Source organism: Schistocerca gregaria, chromosome 9, assembly GCF_023897955.1.
Source record: "Schistocerca gregaria isolate iqSchGreg1 chromosome 9, iqSchGreg1.2, whole genome shotgun sequence".
Lineage (NCBI taxonomy): Eukaryota > Metazoa > Arthropoda > Insecta > Orthoptera > Acrididae > Schistocerca > Schistocerca gregaria.
The window spans coordinates 116,395,641-116,423,133 of record NC_064928.1 but is presented as its reverse complement, the minus strand read 5'-3'; the positions used below and the strand labels follow the sequence as shown (position 1 = coordinate 116,423,133).

The window sequence follows — 27,493 nt, the reverse complement described above, 5'->3', positions numbered from 1 at the left end:
CACACACACACACACACACACACACACACACACACACACACACCACACTGTGTGTGTGTGACGAATTTGCTATGTGAATGTAAAATGACTCATTCCACATCAATTCGATATATCGTGCAAATGACCCATGGAAAATTAAACTACCTAACTGAAAGATCTCTCATGGGGAGATGCTTCATAAGGAATAACAAGATAATAAGATACAGGTAAACAAGAACAACAGTTTATTACGCTTAGAAAAAATTAGTAACAAAGGAAAACTCTTCTAAAAAAATTTCATCCTCTCAGTCACTAACAGCTTGGAAAACATAGTGAATAAACGTGGTGGGGATATGCCACTGATAATCGCTGACGTCTGAGATTGAGGGTTCGGTATAGCTGGCCGACAGGTACAGCTTGGGATGTCGCTGGAAAGTCGTAGGTCGCACTGCAGTGGCTTCCGACCAGGCTCTGACTAATCAATTTTGCCCAGAGCTCCGGTGGAACGCTGACGTGTTGGCTTGCACCGCCCTGCATGGCTGGGGCGTGGAGGAGTTCTTGCCTACCCAATTTCGCACATGTAAGAAGGCGAAGGGAATAGGTCTCTGGCATGGAGGACTCTGGTGGTGCTTATCCAGCAGTCTGTCGTCCCTGCTGTGATTGACACAGTCCGGGGAGCAGCGCCTTGCACATATGCAAACCCGAGATGCTTCAGTGTCCGATGTGTTTAGACGAATGGCACGTACATGACACTAATATTCTCAGTGGCTTCGTGTGGTAGGCACGTGAAGAGGGCAGCCTTATAGCTAAGAAAGCCTTCAGCCCCACCGCAAAGATGACGGAGGGCAGGGGAGTACACCCACCTGGTAGGCTGGCAACGCGGATTTCGTTTTGGCTGCAGACGCACGTTTCCCAGGCTATAAAACTGCTGGACAGCCCACACTCCACCTCACTCGATCACCATCTCAGTCGAATCGCTCGCATTGTTCTCTCACTCGTTCCACCTCAGTTTCCATGTTGTCGTAGCAGCATACTCCCATGTCAGTTGGTTCGCTCCGACTTACAGTGTCTGGGAGTCAAACTTGCAAAGAGCTAAAAATTCCCTCACATCGGCGACGCTGGTGTGTAGAACCCGGATACCTGGGATCGACACTACTGGCTACTTACGTGTTGTCGACACGTTTGTAAACGCTACGACAAGCTCTGAGGTGTCTGTTACAACGCGTGGCATTGCCGGTCTTACGAGTTGTACGTAAATTCCCCAATCATAATGTAATCGTCAGTATAGATTTCAATCATCCAATAACTAATCGGAAAAATTACAGTTTTGTCAATTGTGGGCCTGATAAGAAGTCAGGTGAAACTTTTCTAAATGCCTTCTCTCAAAACTATCTCGAGCAGATACACAGGAACCCCATTCACGATGAAAATATGGGATCTGATGGCAACAAATAGACCTGACCTCTTTGAGTATTTTATCGTCGAAACTGATATCACTGATCATGAAGCGGTTGTGTCAACAATGGGTACCAATATACAAAGGACAACTAAAACAAGCAGGAATATATATATATGATCGGTAAACTAGATTGAAAAAAATCAGTTGTCATATCCCAGAGAGGAACTTGAAACTTTCAGCACAAAGTGGAACTCTGGCTCATGTTTAAAATGATAGATCAGCATTGACTGGGTAGTTATGTGCCAGAACACAAGCAATGTAAAACAAAGCATAGGGCTACAGACAGAGAGTTGATGACTGAAACGGGTTTGGCCATCAAGAGACCAATGTATGATACCTTCAGTGACTACCGTAGCAGAATACTGTCAAATGATATTTCAGAAAACCCAAAGACATTGTTGTCTTATTTAAAGGCTGTTAGTGGCACCAAAGTTAATCTCTAGGCCCCAGTGAGGCTGTTAGTGGCACCAAAGTTAATCTCTAGGCCCCAGTGAATGAAACAGCATCTGAAACTGAGGGTAGCAAAGCAAAAACTGAAATGCTTAAATTCGTTTTCAAATGCTTCTTTACAAAGGAAAACTCAGGAGAATTCCCCAAATTTAATCCATGTACAGACCACTGGAAAGATGTATGTTATAAATGTTGGTGTAAGTGCTGTTGAGAAACAGCTGAAATCTTTAAAACTAAACAAAGCTCCAGCGCCGGACGGAATCCCTGTTAGATTGTGTACTGAATTTCTGGATGAGTCAGCCTCTATTCTAACCATAATCTGTTGTAGATCCCTCTAACAGAAATCCGCTCCCAATTCTTGGCAAAAAGCACAGGTCACACCATTCTACAAGAAGAGTGATCCAATAGCCTTGACATCGATTTATTGTAAAATCTTATAACATATTCTGAGCTCAAACACAGTGAGATATCTTGAACACAATGACCTTCTCAGTTCCAAGCAACATGGATTCCAAAAGCATTAATCATGTGAAACCCAACATGCACCTTTCTCATATTACATACTGAAAGCTTCGGATCAAGGCAAACAGGTAGGTGCGGTATTTCTGAATTTCCGAAAAAAAATTGACTCAGTATCACGCCTACGTATATTGTCAGAAGTACGATCATATGGTGTATCAAGTGAAATTTTTGACTGGATTGGGGACTTTTTGGTAGGGAGGACACGGCATCTTATCTTGGAAGGAGGGTCATAGTCCGATGTAGAAGTAGCTTCAGGTGTGTACCACAGAGTGTGTTGGGGCCTTTGCTGCTCAAGTTGTATATTCATCATCTTGCAGACAATATTAACAGGAACAGACTTTTAGCAGATGATGCAATTGCCTATAACTGAGGACTATCTGAAAGAAGCTGCATAAATATTTGTGGTGTCACCGCCAGGTACCAGACTTGCTAGGTGGTAGCCTTTAAATCGGCCGCGGTCCGGTAGTATACGTCGGACCCGCGTGTCGACACTATCAGTGATTGCAGACTGAGCGCCGCCACACGGCAGGTCTAGGGAGACTCCCTAGCACTCGCCCCCAGTTGTACAGCCGACTTTGCTAGCGATGGTTCACTGACTTCTACGCTCTCATTTGCCGAGACGATAGGTAGCATAGCCTTCAGCTACGTTATTTGCTACGACCTAGCGAGGCGCCATTATCAGTTACGATTGATACTGTGAATCATGTAATGTCAAGAGCGACGTTCGTCATTAATGGATTAAAGTTAAGTATTCCACCAGCTACGTCCGTTTTTCTCAATTCTAATTCGCTTGTCATGTTCCAGACCTCACGCCAGCCTGCATGAGCTGAGACGCCTGCGTTTAGGCCTCCTTTAGTAATGTGGTGTTGGGTCTCTTGCCAACCACAACAATATTGTCTACTATCTCGATACGATTTCAAACTTGTGCAAAGATTGAAAACTCGCTTTAAATGTTCGGAAATGTAAAAACTGGGCACATCACAAAATGGAAAAACGTAGTATTTTATGGCTATAGTATCAGTGAGTCACTATTGGAGTCGACCAGCTCATACAAATACCTCGGTGTGGCAGTTCGTAGGAATACGAAATGGAATGATCACATAGACTCAGTTGCGGGTAAACTAGGTGGGAGATTTTGGTTTATTAGTAAAATACTAGGGAAGTACAATCAATCTACAAAGAAGATTGCTTACAAGTCACTCTTGCTACCGGTTCTACAATATTGCTCAAGTGTGGGGCACCCATGCCAAATAGGGCTAATAGAGTATATTGTACATGTACAGAGAAGGGCAGCACGAATTGTCGGAGGTTTGCTTGATCTGTGGGAGAATGTCGCAGAGGTAGTGGAGAAGCTGAGCTGAAAGACACTTGAAGATAAACGTAAACTATCCCGAGAAAGTCTATGAACAAAGTTTCTAGAACTGGTCTTGAAAGATAATTCTAAGAATGTGTTACAATCCCCTATGTATCGCTCACATGGGGTTGGTGAGTATAATATTAGAATGATTACTGCACACGCACAGAGGCATCGAAACAAGTATCTCTGCCTCGCTCCACGCATGAATGGAACGGAAGAAACCCTAAAACTGGTACAGTGGGTCATACCCTCTGCTAATCACCTCACCGTGGTTTGCAGAGTATAGATGTATATGCAGATGCATACCGTCTCCTGCAGGGAGCGAGTTACTATTTGAGACCAGTTCGTAGCTGACGCTTAAATTCACTCGTCTTCTCGTTAAGATATGACAAAATGAGGATTTTATGGGGAACCTTTTCACTGAATTGCGGACCAAGGCGACTAGTGTGACGTCACAAGTTCGTTGCTGGACACGGCTTTCCCGTGTGCCTCTGCATTACGGCCTGTGTCGTCACTTACAACGAGTCCCTAGAACTTTCATGGCTAGTTGACGACACTCGTTGGTCCTGGGGATAGTGTTCTCCCGAATTCGTTTGAAATACGAACTATTTAATCTGTTTATTAAGGTAGTATCGTAGTTAATTGGTCTTTTGTGATCTTGTCTTACCGTTTTATTACATCGTATGGGCTAAAGTAATCGAAATTCATCCATATTTTAGTCCATTTACCATCCTTACAGTTTCCCATGGACATTTTGGACATTTGTGGTAAGTTCCTATTGGACCAAACTGCTGAGGTCATCGGTCCTTAGGCTTATGCACTACTTAATCTAACTTAAACTAACTTACACTAAGGGCAACACACACACACACACACACACACACACACACACACACACACACACACACACACACATGCCCAAGAGAGGACTCGGCCCGCCGACGGCGGTAGTCGCGCGAACCGTGGCAAGGCGCCTAAGACCGCCCGGCTATAGCACGCGGCAATTTCCCAATGAAGGATATGCTTTTTCCACTAATAAAGCCGATGACATTGTAATTCTGTCAGAGACGGCAAAGGACTTGGAAGAGCAGTTGAACGGAATGGACAGTGTCTTGAAAGGAGGATATAAGATGAACATTAACAAAAGCAAAACGAGGATAATGGAATGTAGTCAAATTAAATCGGGTGATGCTGAGGGAATTAGATCAGGAAATGAGACACTTAAAGTAGTAAAGGAGTTTTGCTATTTAGGAAGTAAAATAACTGATGATGGTCGAAGTAGAGGAGATATAAAATGTAGGCCGGCAATGGCAAGGAAAGCGTTTCTGAAAAAGAGAAATTTGTTAACATCGAGTATAGATTTAAGTGTCAGGAAGTCATTTCTGAAAGTATTTGTTTGGAGTGTAGCCATGTATGGAAGTGAAACATGGACGATAACTAGTTTGGACAAGAAGAGAATAGAAGCTTTCGAAATGTGGTGCTACAGAAGAATACTGAAGATAAGGTGGATAGATCACGTAACTAATGAGGAGGTATTGAATAGAATTGGGGAGAAGAGAAGTTTGTGGCACAAGTTGACTAGAAGAAGGGATCGGTTGGTAGGACATGTTTTGAGGCACCAAGGGATCACAAATTTAGCATTGGAGGGCAGCGTGGAGGGTAAAAATCGTAGAGGGAGACCGAGAGATGAGTACACTAAGCAGATTCAGAAGGATGTAGGTTGCAGTAGGTACTGGGAGATGAAGCAGCTTGCACAGGATAGAGTAGCATGGAGAGCTGCATCAAACCAGTCTCAGGACTGAAGACAACAACAACAACAACAATCCAAATTAGTGGTACCTAAAATGAAAATGATGCCTCAATTTTCACGTGTATTGGAGAATACATATGTATGGTAGGGAAGATGAAAGGTCGACTTTTGTGTATTGGGAGGATTCTAGGAAAGTGTGGTTCATTTGCAAAGCTCTAATGCCCCATGCTTCTGAGTACTGCTCGAGTGTTGGTATCCTGAAATGGGCATACCTGGAAGGAAGGCGTCCTTATTTTCAAGAAACACTACCGAGATAGTTTAGGGAACCGGCGTTTGAAGATGACTGCAGAACGATTCTACTGCCTCCAACATACATTCCTCGTAAGAACCACGAAGATAGGAGAAATTAGGGCTCAGACGAGGTATATAGACAGTAGTTTTTCCCTCGCTCTGTTTGCGTGTAGAACAGGAAAGTTCAAATGGCTCTAAGCACTATGGGACTTAACATCTGAGGTCATCAGTCCTCTAGACTTAGAACTAGTTAAATTAACTTACCTAAGAACATTACACACATCCTTGCCGAGGGAGGATTCGAACCTGCGACCGTAGAAGCAACGCGGTTCCGGACTGAAGGGCCTAGAACCGCTCGTCCACAACGAACGGCAGTACAGGAAAGAAAAGGACTAGCAGTGGTATGGGGTGCCCTCCGTCATGCGCCGTACGCTGGTTTGCCGAGTATCTGTGTAGAATAGAATATCGCTATATCAAGTTAAACCTCTACCTATTGTTTCTTGTCCGTGACCGTTCCATTTGTCCCACTATGCCCGTAAGTCGCTTTTAGGAGGAAATGCCTGTAGGTAGAGAGGAAGCCTGACGCTGTCTTGGGCATGAAGACAGGAGAAGTTCTCTAAAGGTAAGGCATTACTTATCTGCGAGCTCAAGCCTTAAAGCATCGTCAAAGATTGTGGAAGTCAGAGAAGGCAACCTGTGGTGGGTCTGACGACAGGGTACTATGATGGTGCAGGCGTAGGTGTCTCCGAAAATGCTTGCACACACTGTCGAATATGTAGTTAGTCACTGATGACCAATACGCGTTTCCATGTTGAGCCAACAACGTCGTCAGTTACGATCAAAAAGACGACGAGATCATTGAGACTGCAGCGTGGCTTAATGGGGAAGTGTCGTCTGGTTGAATGAGTTATGTTTACGTGAGGTCGGTGGCTGTGTCTGAGTATTTGCCTCGTCCAGGCTGCTCGAAAGTTGCATCGCGCGACGGACACAGGCCGCTGTGCCAGTATTATGCTCCTAGGGGACATGAGATCTGCGGTGATGTGTCCCAATCGATTTTCCTTCGCCACGAACGATTCCAGCGACACCGCTGGTAGGTGACTTGTGGACACACGCCCGGAGGAGGTGGTTTGTATTGAGCAGCGCGCTATGGGGAGAGCGGAGAGGTTGGCGAAAGAGGCGCGAGGTGACACTGGAGGCTGTGGTGGCGGCAGTGCGGTGAAAGCGCGAGATGCGGCCACGAAATGGGCACTCGGAGAGGTGGTGCGTGCGGACGTCCTTGTAGAGTTCAAAAATGGTTCAAATGGCTCTGAGCACTATGCGACTTAACTTCTGAGGCCATCAGTCGCCTAGAACATAGAACTAATTAAATCTAACTAACCTAAGAAGATCACACACATCCATGCCCGAGGCAGGATTCGAACCTGCGACCGTAGCGGTCGCTCGGCTCCAGACTGTAGCGCCCAGAACAGCACGGCCACTCCTGCCGGCCCCTTGTGGAGTGCGGGGCGCTCTGTAGCATGGTGGGCTGGAGGACTGAACAGCGGCTATGTTGGAGTTGCAGCTCATTACGAATGTCGTGCAGTGCACGATACTGCAGTGCCTGTGTTATTCTGATGACGAAGCACTGCAGCGACCACAGCTTGAACAACGCCTGGTCTGTATGGGAATGCGCATAATGGATGTGCGAGTACAGATCGTAGACGCATGGTTGACCACATGTGGAAGTTTGGGTGTGGCCGTGAGTCGTGCACGGATAGCCAAATGGTACGGCGACCACTCGCTGGAAGCGGGAAATCTGGGTTCGCGCCCCGGTCCGGCACAAATATTCACTGTCGTCATTTCATTCTACAGCTGATGGTAGTCATTATTCGCAATTGCGAGTTCATATCATGTGTTGTACAGTGTGTTCGCTGCAGCCGTTTAATTTTCAATTTATACCCTTCTGGACTGTCAAAGATTCTAATTGACAAAAAAGAGAGATGGGGTCCCATCCACGCCCGCACCAACGTGGTGACCAAACCTAAAGTTCTACTGTCACCTCCGTCAACATGTTAGTTATCTAGTGAGTGGATCACAGGATGCTGGGCTGTGATGTTATCCGTGCGTCTGGGTAAGACTACGCATTAACACGGTCCATCAGGTGACAGATAGTGGACGAAGCGCGAGTGAGGGTAGCGATTTGAAGAGCAGAGGGAAAAAAGTGCCAAGGCTCGTGCCGTGGCAAAAAAAAACCTCTGCGACAGTGGGATGGGTAGTAACAGCAGTAGTGGCTTTCTAGCTGCGATAGTTCATGCAAGGTTGGATTTGTTAGTATGGGTATCATGCATCATTACCGTGGCAAGCGATGGCGATGTATCCCAGTTGCTCCAGCCGCTACATTCCTGGAACAATCAAGATCATTATACAGTGGTGGGAGATTGGCCATAGATCATCTCACTGTGTGGGGATGTGTGGAGCTTCTGTGCATGCAGTGTACGGTACGGCTTCCGTGCGTGGTGCCAGTTATTCGGCAGTGTATTCCAACTGGAAATCCAGTAATGGAGTCTGATTAACAGGGGCTCACCTGTACCGTTGTGTTTGCGTGTTCTTGGCCATAGATGTTAGATCCTTGCAAGTATGTCTTTTGGTCTTTTACGTTTCCATCTAGGGTTGTGGTCGTAGTTCCCCAGATTCAGAATAAACGGGTTCTGCGAATGTCCGGAGTTTCTGGATAGTCTTGTGGTGAGTTTGTGGATTACCTCCGTGAGAATCTCGAGTCTGTATTCCCGGTGAAGGTCCGCGATGCTTATGATTTTGAGTACTTTGTTTTGTATGAGCCCCATACGGCGCACGCTTGTAGGCGCAAAGTATCCCCAGACAGGAGCTGCGTACGTCATCCGGGGTCGGATAAGTGTCATGTACATGGACTTCTGTTCAGTGTGCTACGCCTGTCGAGCATAGGGTAGAGCTGTTTGAGCCTCGCCCTAGCTCGGTTGGTCATGTGTTGTATGTGGTCCCCCCAGAGTAATTTCCGGTCTAGCCAGACAACGAGGTATTTGACTTTATCACGGAAACGTATTGGGCGTGCATGTAGAGTTATTGGTCTGTAGTATCAGTGTTTGCGCAGTTGCTTCGGTCTTCTAGTGAACAGAACGGCTTCGCACTTGTCGACGTTGACTCGAACACGCCATTTCTCCAACCAAGCTCAGCCACTCTGAGTGCAGTCTGTAGGCGTGACGTTATGTTTGATGGTTTCCAATCTTGCGCGACGATGGCTGTGTCATCTGCGTAGACTGCCATCATTGTGTTGTGTGTGGTTGGGAGATCGTTTATATAGAGGTTAAACAGTGGGGGCCCTAGGATGCTTCCCTGGTGACAGTGTTAATCTCACCTTATAGCCGACACAAGTTGTCAAGGGTGCACTTCTTTCCTCAGTTTTGAAATTCAAGAAGAAGCTGTTTAGGCAGCATGGGCGCATTTAGCCACCAAGTTGAAATCTGAAAAATAGTTATAAGACTGTTTTGGTTCCGTTTTATTGTCCATTGGGCACATTGCAGTTGGCACAGAGTGAAGGTATGGAAGTCCTCGTCATTTTAGTTAACTAATTTCACTGCTGTGTTTGTTGTAGAAGCCTGGTTATACTCTATGCATTGGTTCCCGTGCAAGCACGGGATTGTTTGTAATTTCTGGCTGCCTGGGGCGCGTTTGACCACTCTTGTCCTAACGACGGAGTGGTTGTACCCGAATTTCTAGAAAGACTTTATTCTGCTTCGTATTTTTTAATGTTACTGGAACTATTTATAAGTGATTACAAGTTTCGATTAATGTCATTGTACAATTGTACATTGATATTAATGGTTTCTAAACTCTAATCTAAGGTATTGTTTAAAAGATGATTGCTGCTTGTCTCGTAAGGTGGTGTGTAGATGTTTGTTGACGATAAAAATTTTGGGTAAACAGTTTGAATTTCTGGCAGTAACTTGATGTTACGGACAGAGGTCCCGTGAAAGCTGTGTACTTTTATGAGGTCTAATGTGGTTTGACATACGAGCAGTTAAAGAAAGTTTTGCTTTTTTTATTCACAAAAGGGAAAAAGATAGCCGTAGGCTAATAGTTTTCGTTGCTTGTTTTATTACCTTTTACAGCATTGTTAATATTACTGTTATTTGGTACGTTGTTTGTTTAAATAAATGTATTTATTGAGCTGACGTTTTACTAATGCGTAGCTTAAGTACCAAGGAATGAAAGATTTATTGTAATAAAGGCTATGTTAATAAATCCAATACCGCGAGGGAAGGTTCAGCAGCATTCACCAAGGGAACCCAGTTAATGGGTCATAAAGGTTTTAACTGAGCGTCCGTTTCGTGTCGTAGTGCTCTAAGGCTACTGCGGAACAATTGCATCCGTTCGCCTTTCATGGTTTTCCTGACGACTAAGACGTGTTACAACAAGGATTCATTGGTTCGAGGAGCACGACAGTGAAGCTATTTTGATGTCTTGGCCACCAGATTCGCCTGCTCTAAGCCCGATGGAACTCCTCTGCGACACTATGAGGCGCCACCTTCGCGCACACACACTACTGGCCCATAACTACGTCACCTGCCAGTGGCGTATCGCTCCACACAGCTCCGGAAACCTGCCAAAGATATGTCTATACCTCTGACTGAAGCTCTGTGCGACAGACGCTGTTCATTTATGTAATGAAATGAAACACCTGTAGCCGTCCTTTCGATGTTATTTATTACACAGGTTAAGGCAAAAGTCTGGATATACCCGTACCAAAGTGGAACGGCGCGGGATGTCTTCAGCTATGGGCACAACTTATAGGAGCGCTGGCGACTGCGGCGGCCATCTTAAAATCTGCCATCTTGAATTTGGAGTACGTGTTCCAAATGGGTAGGGGGTCATGTAGCACATCATTTTCAACTGCTTCTTTCTCAGGAATGCACATATGAACTTGTGTAGGAGTTATGACCTGTTAAATTTTAAGACACCTGTCAGAGTTGACGTTACCGAATATTCCTAATGCGACCTCCATTGCGCCCGACACACAATCGGAGTTATTTTTGCCAGTCCTGCTGCACGTGCCGTAGGATCTGTGGGTCAACAGAGGCGCACGCCTCCTCAATGGACCGCCAGAGATGATCTACACTGTTGATTTTTACTTCATACGCAGTTGATTTCAAGTGTTCCCGCAAATACAAGTCAAGAGATGCAAGATCATGGGACTCTTCCACAGAACCCCTCCTAGCTATCCAGTGACCTCCTGTTCATCCAGAAACTGTGTCAGTAGCAGAGTGGGGAGGTGCACCGTCTTGTTGAAGAGGCTTAGGAACTTACCCTGCGGATTCAACTACATTGGAAGCACACAGTCACCTCTCCTCATTCAATGTTCCATTAGCAAACAGCGCACTCATGAATCTTGCGTCCCAGAGTCCCACACCAAGGTCCACTTTTCACCATCAAAACATTTACAGGGAGCCACGCACAAGTGATTTGCATCCAGTCAGTAATGATGATTCTGTCTATTTGCTTCTTCTTGCACATAAAAATTAGCTTTGTCACTGAACAATACCGGTCGTATGAAGTTTGGGTTACTGGTACACTGATCCAAACCCCATCCTGCTAACAGCACGTGTTGATCGGGGTCATACTCCGAGAGATGATGTTGCAGCTGCAATTTTTATGGGTGCCATTGCTGTGTGTGAAACACACGCAGGATTGAATGGTGACTGAATCAGCTATTGCTCATAACAGCGCGTACTGCTATGTGGATTTTTCACAAACGATGCCACAATTGCTGTTGCAGTCTGCTCGTCAGTGTCTGTTCTTGGGCATACATTGCGTAGTTTGTCCATCACAGAACCTGTTGCACGAAATTTGTCCTATAACTTGGAAAGTGTCGTATGAAAAATGTTATCTCTTTCAGGATGCCGGGCACTGAAGTCAGCAAAAGTCACTCTGCTACTTCGTCCAACACTCATTAAAACAATTTTGATGCATGCCTGTTGTGTAAGTGCCACTGTGGATCAGAATTGATCACTTCCTTGCTATTTCAAAGATTACCAGATCATAACTTTTACACAAACAAAGATATCCTGAAACAGATTTCACACGTGTGTTCCTGAGATATAGTCAGTTCAAAATGATGTACAATGTGACCCCCTCCCCATATGAAACACGTAACCCAGATCCAAGATGGCGGATTTCAAGATGGTCGCCGCTGTCATCATAGCTCCTATAAGTGCTCCCAACAGACACCCCATACCAGACACCATAATGATTCCTCACACTGTTCGAATTTTATACTCATGCATCCAGACTTTTGCCTCACCCTGTGTAGCAACCAGTTTTGGTGACACAGTGCATCATCTCCAGGCCTTAACTGGCGCTGAGAGGGTGAAATCCTATCATATACACAATCCCACCAGTGGCCAACATCTGTGAACTGGCTTCCATAGGCTACTGTAACAGCGATGTTGTGTCTTAAACACCAGCCACCAAGATCACTGTTTCAGTAGCCTAGGGAAGTCAGTTCACAGATGTTGGCCACTGATGGGATTGTGTATATGATTGCAGTTCACCCTCTCAGCGTCAGTTAAGGCCTGAAGATGATGCACTGAGTCACCAAAACTGGTTGCTATCTGATAAATAAAAGGGACAGCTGCAGGTGTGTCATTTCATTACATCCATTACCTACAAAAGATATGTCGAACCCAGATCACATGGAACAGCCACTGTACTACGCTCCCCAAGTGGACCAGCACACTATAAATCAGCAGGTCATCATGTTTTGGCTAATCAGTGTCGAACCCAGATCACATGGAACAGCCACTGTACTACGCTCCCCAAGTGGACCAGCACACCATAAATCAGCAGGTCATCATGTTTTGGCTAATCAGTGTATCGTGTGACCCATATGGCTTTATTCACAAAGATATTTTACATATCGTGTGCTACTTACAAACGCAGCAGATTCAGAACCCCAATATTGTTGTTTAAAACATGTAGTATTTACCATTCTTTCTGAACTGTCCTGTGCACCATACTGGCAACCACTGTGACCAGCTGTGCTTCTGGCTGCAGGTAGATTATCGACAGCCGCCGGTAGCTGCTGGGCCATGGCGTGGTGGCTGTGGCTGTTGGTGCACGTGGTGGTGTGGAGCTGCGTCGGCGTGGTGGCGGTGCTGTGGAGGCTGTGGGCCACCAGATCGCACATAGACGCTCCGGGGCCACCCACACTGCCCATCATCGGAAACATCCTGCAATTCCGTGAGCTACCACTGACCGTCCGCAAGCTACGAGACCTCCACGACCAATACGGAGACTTAACTAGGTGAGCTGGGAGAGTGGTTAGCCGCAACATAACACACAGAGACAAATCATGTTGTCTGATCTCCGAAATAAACAGCATAATTGTGGACGATGTGTACTTTTGCACAAGTTGAAGCATTAGAGAACTACAAGTGTGACCTCCCCTTAGAAAAAACTTTATAAATGACGGTGCTGGTAAACCTCTTACGTTATTTGATTTTCAAACAGCTGAGCAAAACTGAACGTACTCAGACATTTCGCTGTTTACCTTTCTGATCAACACTAAACTGACACACGATATTTTTAGCGCAACGCAATCTGACTTTCAATAATCCCTACAAATGAATGGCCCTGACTAACAATAACCTATACCTTTCATCAATCACTTACCTCACAAAAATCTTCGTTAATCGAACTACTGCAATACAGCGAGCGCCAATACTGCCGGTAAATAAAAATATTCTCTAACTACTGAAGGCACTAACTACTGATTGGCATAGTTAGCAAATGAAAGATTTTGATAGAGAACAAACAATGTATTTACTTTAATAATGTTCAAAAGTCATTATATATCAGTTCATGACATCCAATATTACAAATTTACTCTTTCTGATGGACACACGTCCATATGATCCCCCTCTCAAAATTCTGCCATCTCTCTCCCCACATCCACCTGCGCTGGCGGCTCACCTCCAACTCGCTGTTCACATCCAACTGCCCAACACTACAATAGCAAATATTCCAACAATGCCAACCAGCCACAGACTGCACACAGCGCAGTCAGCGATTTTCATGCAGTGAAGTCGTAGTATGCGTTCAGACGTGAATATCTCGCAAGCTATGTTGTTGTTCATAACTAATTACGAGCAGTAGGAATCTATTGTTTCCCTGTAATTCAACTTATATTTTATTTCATTTCTGGACCATCGACACCAATAAATGTGTTGCAGAAATATACCACATTCTCAAAAGTACTTCTACTATCATACTCATCATTTAAAGTCGTTAAGATAGACCCTGCAAATTTTATTTAATTGCAATCATTCATTTATAAATTTATGTGTTACATTCATAATTCGCAATTAGGAACCTCCGACCATTCGACTCATGTGTGTATTCTTATCGTATACTGTAGACTCAGCAGTATGTGGCCTGTAATGCGGCAACTACGTATCCCAGCCCCTAGAGAACGAAACCAGCCAAAACTTTAGTATTGCAACTCTGAATCGAAGGGTATGTAGTTGGGGGTCACATCACACACCATCCATTCATTTCTGTTTGAAAGCCCCAAATCTCAGAAAGGCATTTTCCAAAAGAGTTACATGATTCTCGGTAAAAACTAGGTTTTTTTCAATTCACCAGCAATTCTCACAGAGTGATTCTTAAATATTATAGATACATCTGACTTATCAGTAACAGAAATGTTTCTACTACGAACTGACTTTATATCGCTGATCTCATCCTGTGACTTAGCTATTCTATTTGCATGCCACATACTCTTTGCCTTCCAAATAACATTTTTAAGCACCGTACAGTGATGTTTCTAATGGGCTACTGTAGCTCAATTGTGACTACCTCTAATATTTTGATATAACTCCCACTTTACTCTACATGATACTCCACTAGTCAGCCAGTCAGGCTTCCTTTAAATGCCCTGTTTATAACGTTCTAATGGAAAGCAACTTTCAAAGAGCACGAGAAATGTGTTAAGAAAAGCATTATATTTGTCATGTCACAAATCACCTGCGTACAAATGACAGCTCCACCGATGCACTGCCCTTTTATACCTTGTGTATGTGATACTGCCGCCATCTGGATATGTGCGTATTGCTATACCATGAATTTCGTCAATTCAGTGTACGTTAGTAGTATGTGGTATATATTGAGAATTGGTGTCTGACAGGAGAGGAGGCATGCTTAGGCATGTGTGTGTGGTTATGCTGACCACAGTATTTGCAATAAATAAATAAATAAATAAATAAATAAAAGGGTGGGAAAGTGACCAGCGCATCTGAATAATACGCAGGATACCTCGGTTCGAATTCCAGTCTGGCACAATTTTTTAACTTGCTGCTCAGTGCCCACTGGAAGCCAATGTCTTTAATTCCTCTGTGTCTCTATTCCAATATTATTTGTTTGGATGCTCTCAAGTTATACAGAAGACTGGTGTACGAATCACCACTAGCGAAACAGCTCAAGTGGGAAGAGAGACAGTGGCAATGGGGTGTACTGTAAATACAGAAGACAGTATAAATTACAGGCAGAAGACAGTGGCAATCGGAATGAAAGGTAGTAGGACTCACTTTAAGAGAGAGAGAAGGCTGCATTACCGGCAGAGAACTAAATAAATGCGGAGAGTAACAACAAAAGAGAGGTGAAAGGTATGAAAAAAGTGAGAGGGAGAGAGAGAGAAAGACAGGATAAAGTGCTAATGGGAAAAGAGGACAAATTTAGAAAGTGGCTGTAAGAGGGAGATGCTGGGTACAAATGCTTAATTACAAAGAGAGACTGGGTAAAAGGATTTCCAGTGTTCTGTCTTCAAAGAGGGCCAATATGTTTGGGTTCCATAATTTTTGGTGAGGAGTCAGAATGAGGATTGAGGCAACTGGTTCCCCACTTTTACTTCAGAGTCTTTCAAGAAGAGCATAGTCATCTTTCTTGTGCTCCAGCTGGAGGACTTTTCCGCTGGTTTCAACGATGGTGTCATCAGTTTCCATTCTGCTAAATATCTGCTTCCTACAAGGTGTTTCAAAAATAATGACCTGATTGAAAAACTTAGTAGTTATTAATAAAAACATACTAGAAACGTGGGCTGGATTGAAAAATACTAGCAAAATCTTAAACTTTTAGTTTTGCTATTTGAAATGCTCTATGTGTCCACCAGCAGCAGCACGAACGATATCTGGAGCGTAGCTGTGCTGGTCATATCCTTTGCACAATGCATCCGCTTTTACAGAAGTTACGGTTGCTGTTATTCTGTCCTTTACTTCATCTGTCTCACGAAGTAAAGGGGAGATGAACACACTTTCCTTCGCGTATCATCACAAGAAAAAACCGCATGGGGTATGCCTGGCTGTCTTGGAGGCCAAGAATGCAGGGCAGCGTCTCGAAGTCCCATGCGCCCTCCCTGAAAAAAAAGGGACTCCACACATTTTCACGAGAAATGGCACAAGAAACGTTCACCCTAGGCGAGTCTCTTTTGTTCTCAATAATGTCGTAAGTAGTTGCTCCATTAATGAAAATTATCTGTGATAAAAACGTATCGCCTTTTTCATGCAAACCAAAGATATTGCATGCATAGCGTGACCTGCTTGTTTTTCCAATTTAAATCCCATAGGGCACGTCTGGAGTGCACTTGAGAGACGTCACCATGCACCAACAACTCTCCAAGACCTGCGAGCAGCTCTGCAGGAAGAATTGGCGTTATGGCCTCAGCATGAGACTGATGACATCATCCACAGCATGCCCTACCGTCGTCGGTCCTCTATTACTCCAAGGTGTGGTCAGACCCCACACTGAGCACATTAACTGGTCGTCTGCAAATCCGCTAAGTTGGAAAAAACGAAGAAAATCCTTGTCTTTCGTTACGCACGTTGGAAGTGTATACGTTCTGTATTCTTTACATTGTTTTTAGTTTACTATCAAGTGTTTGTACTGTTCTGTGGTAAAATAAACGCAACCTTGCCAAATTTCCGTTTGTTACTTTAATTTGAGCCCAGTGTACAGAGAATCACCACAGTGACGATGGAAAGAGGTTGCCACAGTGTTCGTATCGATTAATCGAAAGTGACTATAGAGCACTCACACCAAATAGAGCAAAAGTATTCCATCTGTAAGAAAAGTTCCAGGACAGCTTTCTTTTTTTAAATATAAAATTGCATTTACCAAGTAATTATCCTAGCTGCTGTCAAAATACACTCCTGGAAATTGAAATAAGAACACCGTGAATTCATTGTCCCAGGAAGGGGAAACTTTATTGACACATTCCTGGGGTCAGATACATCACATGATCACACTGACAGAACCACAGGCACATAGACACAGGCAACAGAGCATGCACAATGTCGGCACTAGTACAGTGTATATCCACCGTTCGCAGCAATGCAGGCTGCTATTCTCCCATGGAGACGATCGTAGAGATGCTGGATGTAGTCCTGTGGAACGGCTTGCCATGCCATTTCCACCTGGCGCCTCAGTTGGACCAGCGTTCGTGCTGGAAGTGCAGACCGCGTGAGACGACGCTTCATCCAGTCACAAACATGCTCAATTGGGGACAGATCCGGAGATTTTGCTGGCCAGGGTAGTTGACTTACACCTTCTAGAGCACGTTGGGTGGCACGGGATACATGCGGACATGCATTGTCCTGTTGGAACAGCAAGTTCCCTTGCCGGTCTAGGAATCGTAGAACGATGGGTTCGATGACGGTTTGGATGTACCGTGCACTATTCAGTGTCCCCTCGACGATCACCAGAGGTGTATGGCCAGTGTAGGAGATCGCTCCCCACACCATGATGCCGGGTGTTGGCCCTGTGTGCCTCGGTCGTATGCAGTCCTGATTGTGGCGCTCACCTGCACGGCGCCAAACACGCATACGACCATCATTGGCACCAAGGCAGAAGCGACTCTCATCGCTGAAGACGACACGTCTCCATTCGTCCCTCCATTCACGCCTGTCGCGACACCACTGGAGGCGGGCTGCACGATGTTGGGGCGTGAGCGGAAGACGGCCTAACGGTGTGCGGGACCGTAACCCAGCTTCATGGAGACGGTTGCGAATGGTCCTCGCCGATACCCCAGGAGGAACAGTGTCCCTAATTTGCTGGGAAATGGCGATGCGGTCCCCTACGGCACTGCGTAGGATCCTACGGTCTTGGCGTGCATCCGTGCGTCGCTGCGGTCCGGTCCCAGGTCGACGGGCACTTGCACCTTCCGCCGACCACTGGCGACAACATCGATGTACAGTGGAGACCTCACGCCCCACGTGTTGAGCAATTGGGCGGTACGTCCACCTGGTCTCCCGCATGCCCACTATACGCCCTCACTCAAAGTCCGTCAACTGCACATACGGTTCACTTCCACGCTGTCGCGGCATGCTAGCAGTGTTAAAGCTCCGTATGCCACGGCAAACTGGCTAACGCTGACGGCGGCGGTGCACAAATGCTGCACAGCTAGCGCCATTCGACGGCCAACACCGCGGTTCCTGGTGTGTCCGCTGTGCCGTGCGTGTGATCATTGCTTGTACAGCCCTCTCGCAGTGTCCGCAGCAAGTATGGTGGGTCTGACACACCGGTGTCAATGTGTTCTTTTTTCCATTTCCAGGAGTGTAGTTGCCTTGGCTATCTACATACAGCTGCCAACTTTTCGGGAAGTCTTGGAAGCGTGCAGGGAAATTTTCAGTTGCGGTGCTTGTAAGTTTGTCACAGCCTGTTGGATGTCTGGAATACCTTAGCGAAGCTTGTGGAAACAAGAAAAAATCACCAGGCGTACAGTGGGCCCAACATGGCGGATACAGGATGGCAATAACAGAATGTCTAGCCAGTTACTCAGTAACAGATAAAGGCTATGGGATCTTGCATTGGGGTCCAGTAAGAATCAGTCCCGAAAATGCCACAATTTGAAACGGCGACGTCTAATTGCTTGTCTCAAACGTTTCAAGATGTAAAGAGTCTGGTTTACTGTTTGACCTGGAGGAACATACTCATGGTGAACTAATCCCTTACTCTCAAAGAATGTAATCAACATTGTCTTTATTCTCGAACGTTGTCGTTTGACTTTTCTCGAGGCTTGTGATCCAGGCCTCATCCGTTCAGCTTTTGACACTTCATATGAGGGTCATACTGGTGGCGCCAGCTTCCATCACCAGCAATAAGCTTTGACTGAAATGTTGGGTCACATCTGACTCTCTTCAGTAGTTCAGCAGGAAGTTTTCGTCATTCGTCTTTTTGTTCGCCTATTAGTGTTTTTGCATTAAGTTTCTGTTTCCGTAAATCTTCATATAAAATCTTATGACACGCATCACAGTTCAAATTATGTTTATCTCATACAGCAGTCAGAGTTGCATGACAGTCTTCTTCCAATAACTGCCTTACACGCTCTGTGTTTTCAACGGTATCTACTGTAGACGGGTTACCAGATCTGAGATTGTCTTGTATTGAATCTCTACCTTCACGAAACGTTTTGTGCCACTCGTAAACACGACTACATGAAAGTGCCTCGCCTGCATATTCTTGCTTATTCATTATCCACATTTCACTAGGGGTTTCTCGAGCTTAGCGCAGAACTCCATGTTCACTCTTTTCTCACCATCAGCATCCATTGTGTCGCAGTAATTAATGCGCCAAGAATCCAAACAGTGTATTGTTAAGCATAGTCCTGCCACTTAGTGTTCTGGCGTGGGGACACAGCAGAGGTCATTTCAAGGACGTACACATACCAAATAACATGAAAACAACATTTATTCCTTTTATAGACACACAAAAACCTGTTCTGGAACTTAGTTGACAAAGGAAGTACTTATCACAATTTGCTAAAAACTAAGTATAACAGGAATAAATGTACATGTGTGGTGTCTCTTTTCTATATTTATGTTATTTTCCGTATTCTTATTCGTGTCTCATTTCTTATGAGTAATAAATTGTAATTAAAAAGGCAAAGTGCATAAAATAATAACGTATCACAACACAGATCTGCTGTATTAGTCAACTAGAGACATGACACAGAATACGTCAGAATGTGCTGAAATTGTTTATTATGTCAAAGTATGAATATGACGAAACAAAGTAAAATCATTCACTTCTCTTCTGGCGATTCCTGCTGAGAAAATTGAAAGTATAGTCTCAAACAAAAGTATTATTTACAGTCGTGTGCATTATTGAGATATCTTGACTGATATTCTATTTTCAAATAATTAGTAAAGGTGGCCTTCAGCATGGTAATAAGTGAAGCTATTGTAGTGGTTCATCGACAATTACTGACTCAAATTTATCTGAAAAATTGAATCTGCAGTTTTTCTGAATTACCCTAAAGTACTCTGATAATTTTTCTTCAGGCGACTCGGCAATTACTCATTTCATAATTTCAAAGTAAGAGAATGTAGAGTGAAATCATTTATTAGTATACACACTTGAGAACCATTTTTAATAATCGAACCTTAATATTTACAGAAGCATAGATAAATGTAAAATAGATAAGTACTTCACACAGTACATTGATATAACTAAGTAAAATACCTATAGCCTCCCAACATATCAAACAGTTAAGATGTAATAATAGTAGCACATTTTTTATTTTAATTTAATTTATCTGTAAGTGCCAAATGAGCAGTCAGTTTCCATGTTATCTCACATGAGTACTTGCTTCCATTGATCCTTCACAGTGCAACATCTGACACTGCTGACATTAGGTTGGTTTTGGGCATAAGAACCCAGACAGCGTTGTTGACAGATATCTTGCCCTTCCCTCACAACCAACCGTACCTAATCCCTACCCCTTCCCTTTTACCAGGCTTTTTCTAATGGTGGAATTTCTTCTATTTGTTGACATTCCTTGCCCAACTGGCACGGTTGCCATGTTCAAACCACCTTCATTTTCATAAGGCGCCATTTAAATTCTTGTTTACATACATGTATTTGGAAATTGGTGAGGTACCTTCCAAGAACTTCAAGCAACTGTTAAGACGATGGTCTAATATCTTAAGTATTTACTAAATATGACATGTCAGTGACAATAGCATAGAACCCTGCAGCATAACAGAACAGTGTTTACACATATAATGGATGACTTAAAACTACAAAAGTCAGAGGGTACAGTAAACAAAGGAGGTTTTTAGTTGTGCAGCATCAGTAAAATAAATTAATGAACATTACCAACTCGTACATTCAAATATACAGTTATTACAAAAAGGTACCTATACATTTTGTGTACTTGAAATGTCTGATAATTGTCCATAGAGCCCATAGTGTTTAAATGGTGTCTTTTACTAGCTTGGAGAATACAGATTAACACATATTAGATCGGTATAGTTCTAAATGACAGAACAGGTGTCACAATACTTGGAAGTGTAAATTCCACAAATCGTGTGGGTGCATGCATATCTGGAAGATGTTTGCATACAGCTAAGCTCTTGAAACTTATTCATGACTTGCTTTCGATGAATACTCCATCAGTGTTACAATAAAAAACATTCAAATTAATGTCAAACTATTTTACCATACAAGTAGAATACTTGTACTGTAAAATTTTTTTAATTTTTAGCTTTCTGACTGCTTGATGCAGCCTGCATTGAGATCCTATGCTGTGGCAACTTCTTCATTTCAGAGTAACTTTGGCACACTATATTCTCAAATAACTGTAGACTGTAATCCCGTCTCCATCTTCATCTACAGGTTTTACCCTCTACAGCTCTCTCTAGTACCGTGGAAGTCATTCATTGGTACCTTAAGTGATGTCCTATCATTCTGGCCCCATATCTTGTCAGTGTCAGTCCATGATTCACAACAAAAAATTCTGTACTCTACTCTCAGAAATTTCCTCTGCTGTAGACCTATGTTTGATACCAGCAGACTTGTCTGGACCAGGAATGCTCTCTTTGCCAGTGATAGAATGCATTTTGTGTCCTTTTTGATTCACCCATCCTGGGATATATTCTTTCCAAGGTAGGAGAATAACTTTACTTCGTCTACTATATGATAACCAGTTTTGATGTTTAGTTTCTCAGTATTCTCATTTTGCTACTTCTTATTAGTTCTGTCTTTTTGCAGTTTATCCTCAATGTATGTTCTCCACTCATGGGAATACCGAATGGCATTGACAAGGGTGGTCATGTTTCGATAGAAAAGATAGTGGTAGACAGAATAGAACTGGGTGCGAAAACGAAACCGAGAAAATGCAACAATCTGTCGTCGCTAACCCACGACTCCTAAGTTACTAGGCCTTGGAGGAATGGTCAAATCTCTAAAAACAATGAAATCGTCCCATGCCCCATCTCATTTTTTCCCATGACTGGCATCAAGTGGTACTTGAGTTGCCAGTTTCTCTGCCAGAAGGTCAGAAAGGAGTCGAGCACCTATCAGTGGTGTGATACGCCAATTCCCATCTCCTACGATTTGTTACCGTTGTAAAAACGTGTCACGGATCGTTACCACATGACGAAATCTGAAGAAAAGTCCAGCCGCCTCTGTCCACAGTGGAAGACGGGCCACTTCACGAAAAGCCAAGGCGCCACCACAAACTTTACTTCGTCCCCAATATGTGGAGTTATTCACCATTGAATAAATCTGTTGCTCTCGTCTCTGACACATCATTTCTCACTTGGCCCAACGCCAAAGTGTTCCTATGGCACGAAACTGTGCATATTCTATCATCAAAAATTTCTGAATGCTCTCTTAGCCATTGCGTATGAATGGATATCTTATCTTTGTGGTAACTCAAATTTTTGCCTCCGCACTTGTCTGTTAAGTCTTTAACTATTACCTGAAGGTGTGGACATTTCATTGTTTCTACTGATTTTACGTATGTTCAGGCATCTAAGACAGATCCAAATTTCATATGGCCATGAAGACATTCGGCTGGCATCACTATCATATTGTGAAACGGCGTTCACGTTTTCTGGTGGTTTTCCCAACATAGAGCATATAAAAATGACCAGAGGAATATTATATCTCAAGTCAGTTTTTGACACAAGAGGTACTCTTGTACATAGATAGTGGCCTGATCTATGTGGCTTGCATATTTTGGTTAACTCTGTAAGCGGGAAGCGACTCTTGTCTTGTTTGTAACTGCTCCTCTGATCCCTGATTTCATAACGTACATGTCGCTATTTGCTCTTGCAGGTCTCTGCCAGACAACCCTGCAACTCATTCTATGGTCGAGCATGTAGTAGTCATGACGTTTGATGAAAACGAGTAGACAAAAAAGTTGAACTGCACTTACACGAACAGCCTAGACCATGAACTCAGGATTCCGTGTCTGAAAACAGGAGTGTGGCGCCTCGTTCTTTCGAGGACTCGCATGAGCAGCTGGGTGGCTGTAAAGGAAAGCGTGTAGCGACACTTACAGTCTTTCACGTGACGAGACGTCAATGATACAGTGTGAGGCGTGGAGGGTGACTTCAGCAGTGGCCCATGTTGGTGGCTGGCACATCAGGCGGGCGGAACCATTGTGGATGCGCTGAGATGATGCTGGTTGCTTTAACCAACACGCAGCTGCTACACTGCTCTCTTGGTGTGGATCAAGAGATGAATGCGGAACACTCCAACTACAGAGGGATGCAGAGTGGTGGTCTACAGGTTGTGATAAGATAGTACTGCCCTGGTAAGGGCTGTTGAAACACACCTGGGCAGGACCATCCGGCTGCCCACAACGTACAGCAGCCCGGAATTTGCCTGGCTAGTGGAGCGCTTGCCAGGCAACATGGCGATGCACTGCAGCCAGACTCATGGCAAGGCAATAGCAGCAACGTTTACTCATTCAGACAACAGGCATTAAGCATGAACCGAAATTTTAAAGGCCTCCCTTAGGACCTACATCAACATCTACATCTACATGACTACTCTGCAATTCACATTTAAGTGCTTCATCGAACCACAATCATACTATCTCTCTACCATTCCACTCCCTAACAGCGCGCGGGAAAAACGAACGCCTAAACCTTTCTGTCGAGCTTTCATTTCTCTTATTTTATTTTGATGATCATTCCTACCTATGTAGGTTGGGCTCAACAAATTATTTTCGCATTCGGAAGAGAAAGTGGATGACTGAAATTTGTAAAAAGATCTCGCCGCGACGAAAAACGTCTTTGCTTTAATGACTTCCATCCCAACTCGCGTATCATATCTGCCACACTCTCTCCCCTATTACGTGATAATACAAAACGAGCTGCCCTTTTTTGCACCCTTTCGATGTCCTCCGTCAATCCCATCTGGTAAGGATCGCACAACGCGCAGCGATATTCTAACAGAGGACGAACGAGTGTAGTGTAAGCTGTCTCTTTAGTGGACTTGTTGCATCCTCTAAGTGTCCTGCCAATGAAACGCAACCTTTGGCTCGTATTTCCCACAATATTATCTATGTGGTCTTTCCAACTGAAGTTGTTCGTAATTTTAACACCCAGGTAATTAGTTGTATAGACAGCCTTGAGAATTGTACTATTTATCGAGTAATCGAATTCCAACGGATTTCTTTTGTATCACCTCGCACTTTTCGTTATTTAGCGTCAACTGCCACCTGCCACACCATACAGCAAAATCGCTTTGCAACTGATACTGGTCTTCGGATGACCTTACTAGACGGTAAATTACAGCATCATCTGCGAGCAACCTAAAGGAACTGCTCAGATTGTCACCCAGGTCATTTCTATAGATCAGGAACAGCAGAGGTCCCAGGACGCTTTCCTGCACCTGAAATCACTACAGTTTTACTCGATGATTTGCCGTCTGTTACCACGAACTGCGACCTTCCTGACGGGAAATCACGAATCCAGTCGCACAACTGAGACGATACCCCATAGGCCCACAGCTTGATTAGAAGTCGCTTGTGAGGAACGGTGTCAAAAGCTTTCCGGAATCAACTTGAGATTCCCTGTCGATAGCGGCCATTACTTCGTGCGAATAAAGAGTTAGCTGCGTTGCACAAGAGCGATGTTTTACGCTGATTACATATCAATAGATCGTTCCCTTCGAGGTGATTCATAATGTTTGAATACAGTATATGCTCCAAAACCCTACTGCAAACCGACGTCAATGATATAGGTCTGCAGTTCGATGGATTACTCCTACTACCCTTCTTAAACACTGGTGCGACTTGCACAATTTTCCAATCTGTAGGTACAGATCTATCGGTGAGCGAGCGGTTGTATATTAGTGCTAAGTAGGGAGCTATTGTATCAGCGTAATCTGAAAAGAACCTAATCGGTATACAATCTGGACCTGAAGACTTGCCTGTATCAAGCGATTTGAGTTGCTTCACAACGCCTAAGGTATCTACTTCTAAGAAACTCATGCTAGCAGCTGTTCGTGTTTGAAATTCAGGAATATTCCATTCGTCTTCCCTGGTGAAGGAATTTCGGAAAACTGCGTTCAATAACTCTGTTTTAGCGGCACAGTCGTCGGTAACAGTACCATCGGCACTGCGCAGCGAAGGTATTGACTGCGTCTTGCCGCTTGTGTACTTTACATACGAGCAGAATTTCTTCGGATTTTCAACCAAATTTGGAGACAATGTTTCGTTGTGGAACCTGCTAAAGGCATCTCGCATCGAAGTCCATGCCAAATTTCACGCGTCTGTTAAGCTGGGGAATCCCATTTCTGACAGCAATTTGTACCGTCGTAGAAGGGACACCTGCATACGATGGATGAGGATGTGGAGAAGCTCACCTCAGCTAGACTCTGAAGCCAGTCACCTGTCTAAATGAACGTAGTGGGTCGAGAAGTAGGAAGACAGAAAATGTTCGTTTATGAATCAGCTACTGGCTGATTAAAAAGACACAGAGACAAAGACGGGTTGGCTGTTGCCATCCATTCTGTAAAGGAGCTGCAGCACAAGGGATGACCAAACTGTACTCTACAATATGATTTTGCAGTGCCTGTGTTATTCTGATTACGATGCAAAGTTCCTTTGGACCTGCATGCATATCCATGAGAGCAGGCACTGCGGCGACTACAGATGCGTGGTTTGCGACGTATAAAGTTTCGGTCTGGCCGTGAGCGGTGCAGGGATAGCCAGATGATAAGGCGAAAGCTCGCGATTAGCGGGAAATCGGGGTTAGAGTCCCGGTCTGGCACAAACTTTCATTGTCGTCATTCCATTCTACAGCTGAAGGTTGTCCTTAGTCACAACTGCAAATTCATTTCATGTAAAGTGGACTCCAGTCCTAGAATGAGCCAGCAATCGCCAAGTGACTATTGACCCATGCTTCCTATTGGCTCACCATGGTGACACCTGAGGTTGGCTTTGTCAGCAAAATACCGATAACAACAGTGTCTGCTGTCGCCACGTTTCTACCCATCATGTAGGTTCTGAGAAAACTCCTAGAACACATAGCTGAAAAATTTGGAATGAAATTTTGTAACGAAACCTTTTAATATTTCCAGACTGGCTACTTGTCCTGTATGCAGTACGGTACAAATGCTGTTGATATTCCATAAACGTTACCGAACCTCGACCTGTGTTCTAGCAAATGTAGAGCTCTTGTTATCATTATATCTGTTCCTCATGGACTTTAATCAACCCATATACTGAAATGTGAGTACAAGTATAAAAAAATCTGTTCCCTAAATTGCGCAAGGTTTCTGGACCTTCACTTCATGTAAAATTAAAAAAAAAATGCCTCCACATTTAGAAATCTAACGGTCATAAATCCGGCGAATGTGGCAGCCACACCACAAGATCCCCTATGACCTGTACATCTGTGGGGAAACTGGATAACAGTAATGCCCAGACAGCTAGCTCATAATAATGTGTGGCACGATTGTGCTGACATACTGGTTGAGTGATGTACATGCTACATGTATTACTTAAACATGCCACTTACATCCAACCAAAATCGACAGATCCCAATGCATGGCGTTACAGTGTATCACTAGTTATGACTCTAATGAGCCAACATCAGAACTGGTATCTTGTCACCAGAGTGACACATTGACGAGTCACCTAATACCCATCTCGGTCATTTGAAATCTTGATGCAACAGCAACATTCATGTTATTTATGCATGTTTCTCTAGGGTTGTTGTTTGAGGAGATTTGCTGCATGATGGATTGTTGTCACCTATGCCATTGGGTCAACTACTGCTATCAACAAGTGACAAACCCTTACTGATCGGGAGGAATATAAATTTCTTTCATGCTGAGTGGCAAATGTAGTGTTTTCTCACAATTGTCACTTCAGAATGTCCTACACTTATGGTTACGTTTGTGTTAGATACTACCATGGTGACCACAACGTGGTAGCAGGCGGTTTCAGTGGCTTGACAGACAAACTTCGCTTGTGATGGCATATGGCTTGTACTAATAGAGGCAACATTCTAGGGTTTCGATCCTGATGTACTGTTATTTTTTGAGGTAATACCATACGTCATACTTCAGCGAGACAATGCTGAGATGAGACTGATGATTAATGTGGGAATCTCATTTAAAAATGGTTGTACCACTGCTTTGAGTACTTGCATGTTTGGTTCATTATTTGTCCAACGAATCTGCCTGATACGTAGTTTGACAACCCTTATTCATGACCATCCTCCATTGTCACAGTTGGATCTTTATGGACACAGACATAAAACGTGTTTAGAGCGAACTCCAGGTTGCACATGCAGGGTATTTTCAAATGTTTGCCAAGATCTTTAGAGACCCCAATTCCAGCACATGAATATATTATAACATATTGAACGCTTAGTCT

The 27,493-nt window shown here is 44.1% G+C and overlaps 1 protein-coding gene across 1 annotated transcript in view; it reads left to right on the top strand.

Annotated features, from left to right (window-relative positions):
• The window catches only part of LOC126291881 (cytochrome P450 4C1-like), a 107,198-nt gene that overhangs the window by 27,167 nt on the left and 52,538 nt on the right, over positions 1-27,493 (top strand). The window contains exon 2 of the mRNA XM_049985605.1: positions 12,874-13,123. Within this exon, the coding sequence (XP_049841562.1) occupies positions 12,909-13,123 (215 nt within the window). The 5' untranslated portion in view covers positions 12,874-12,908. The remainder of the gene's footprint in view (positions 1-12,873; positions 13,124-27,493) is intronic.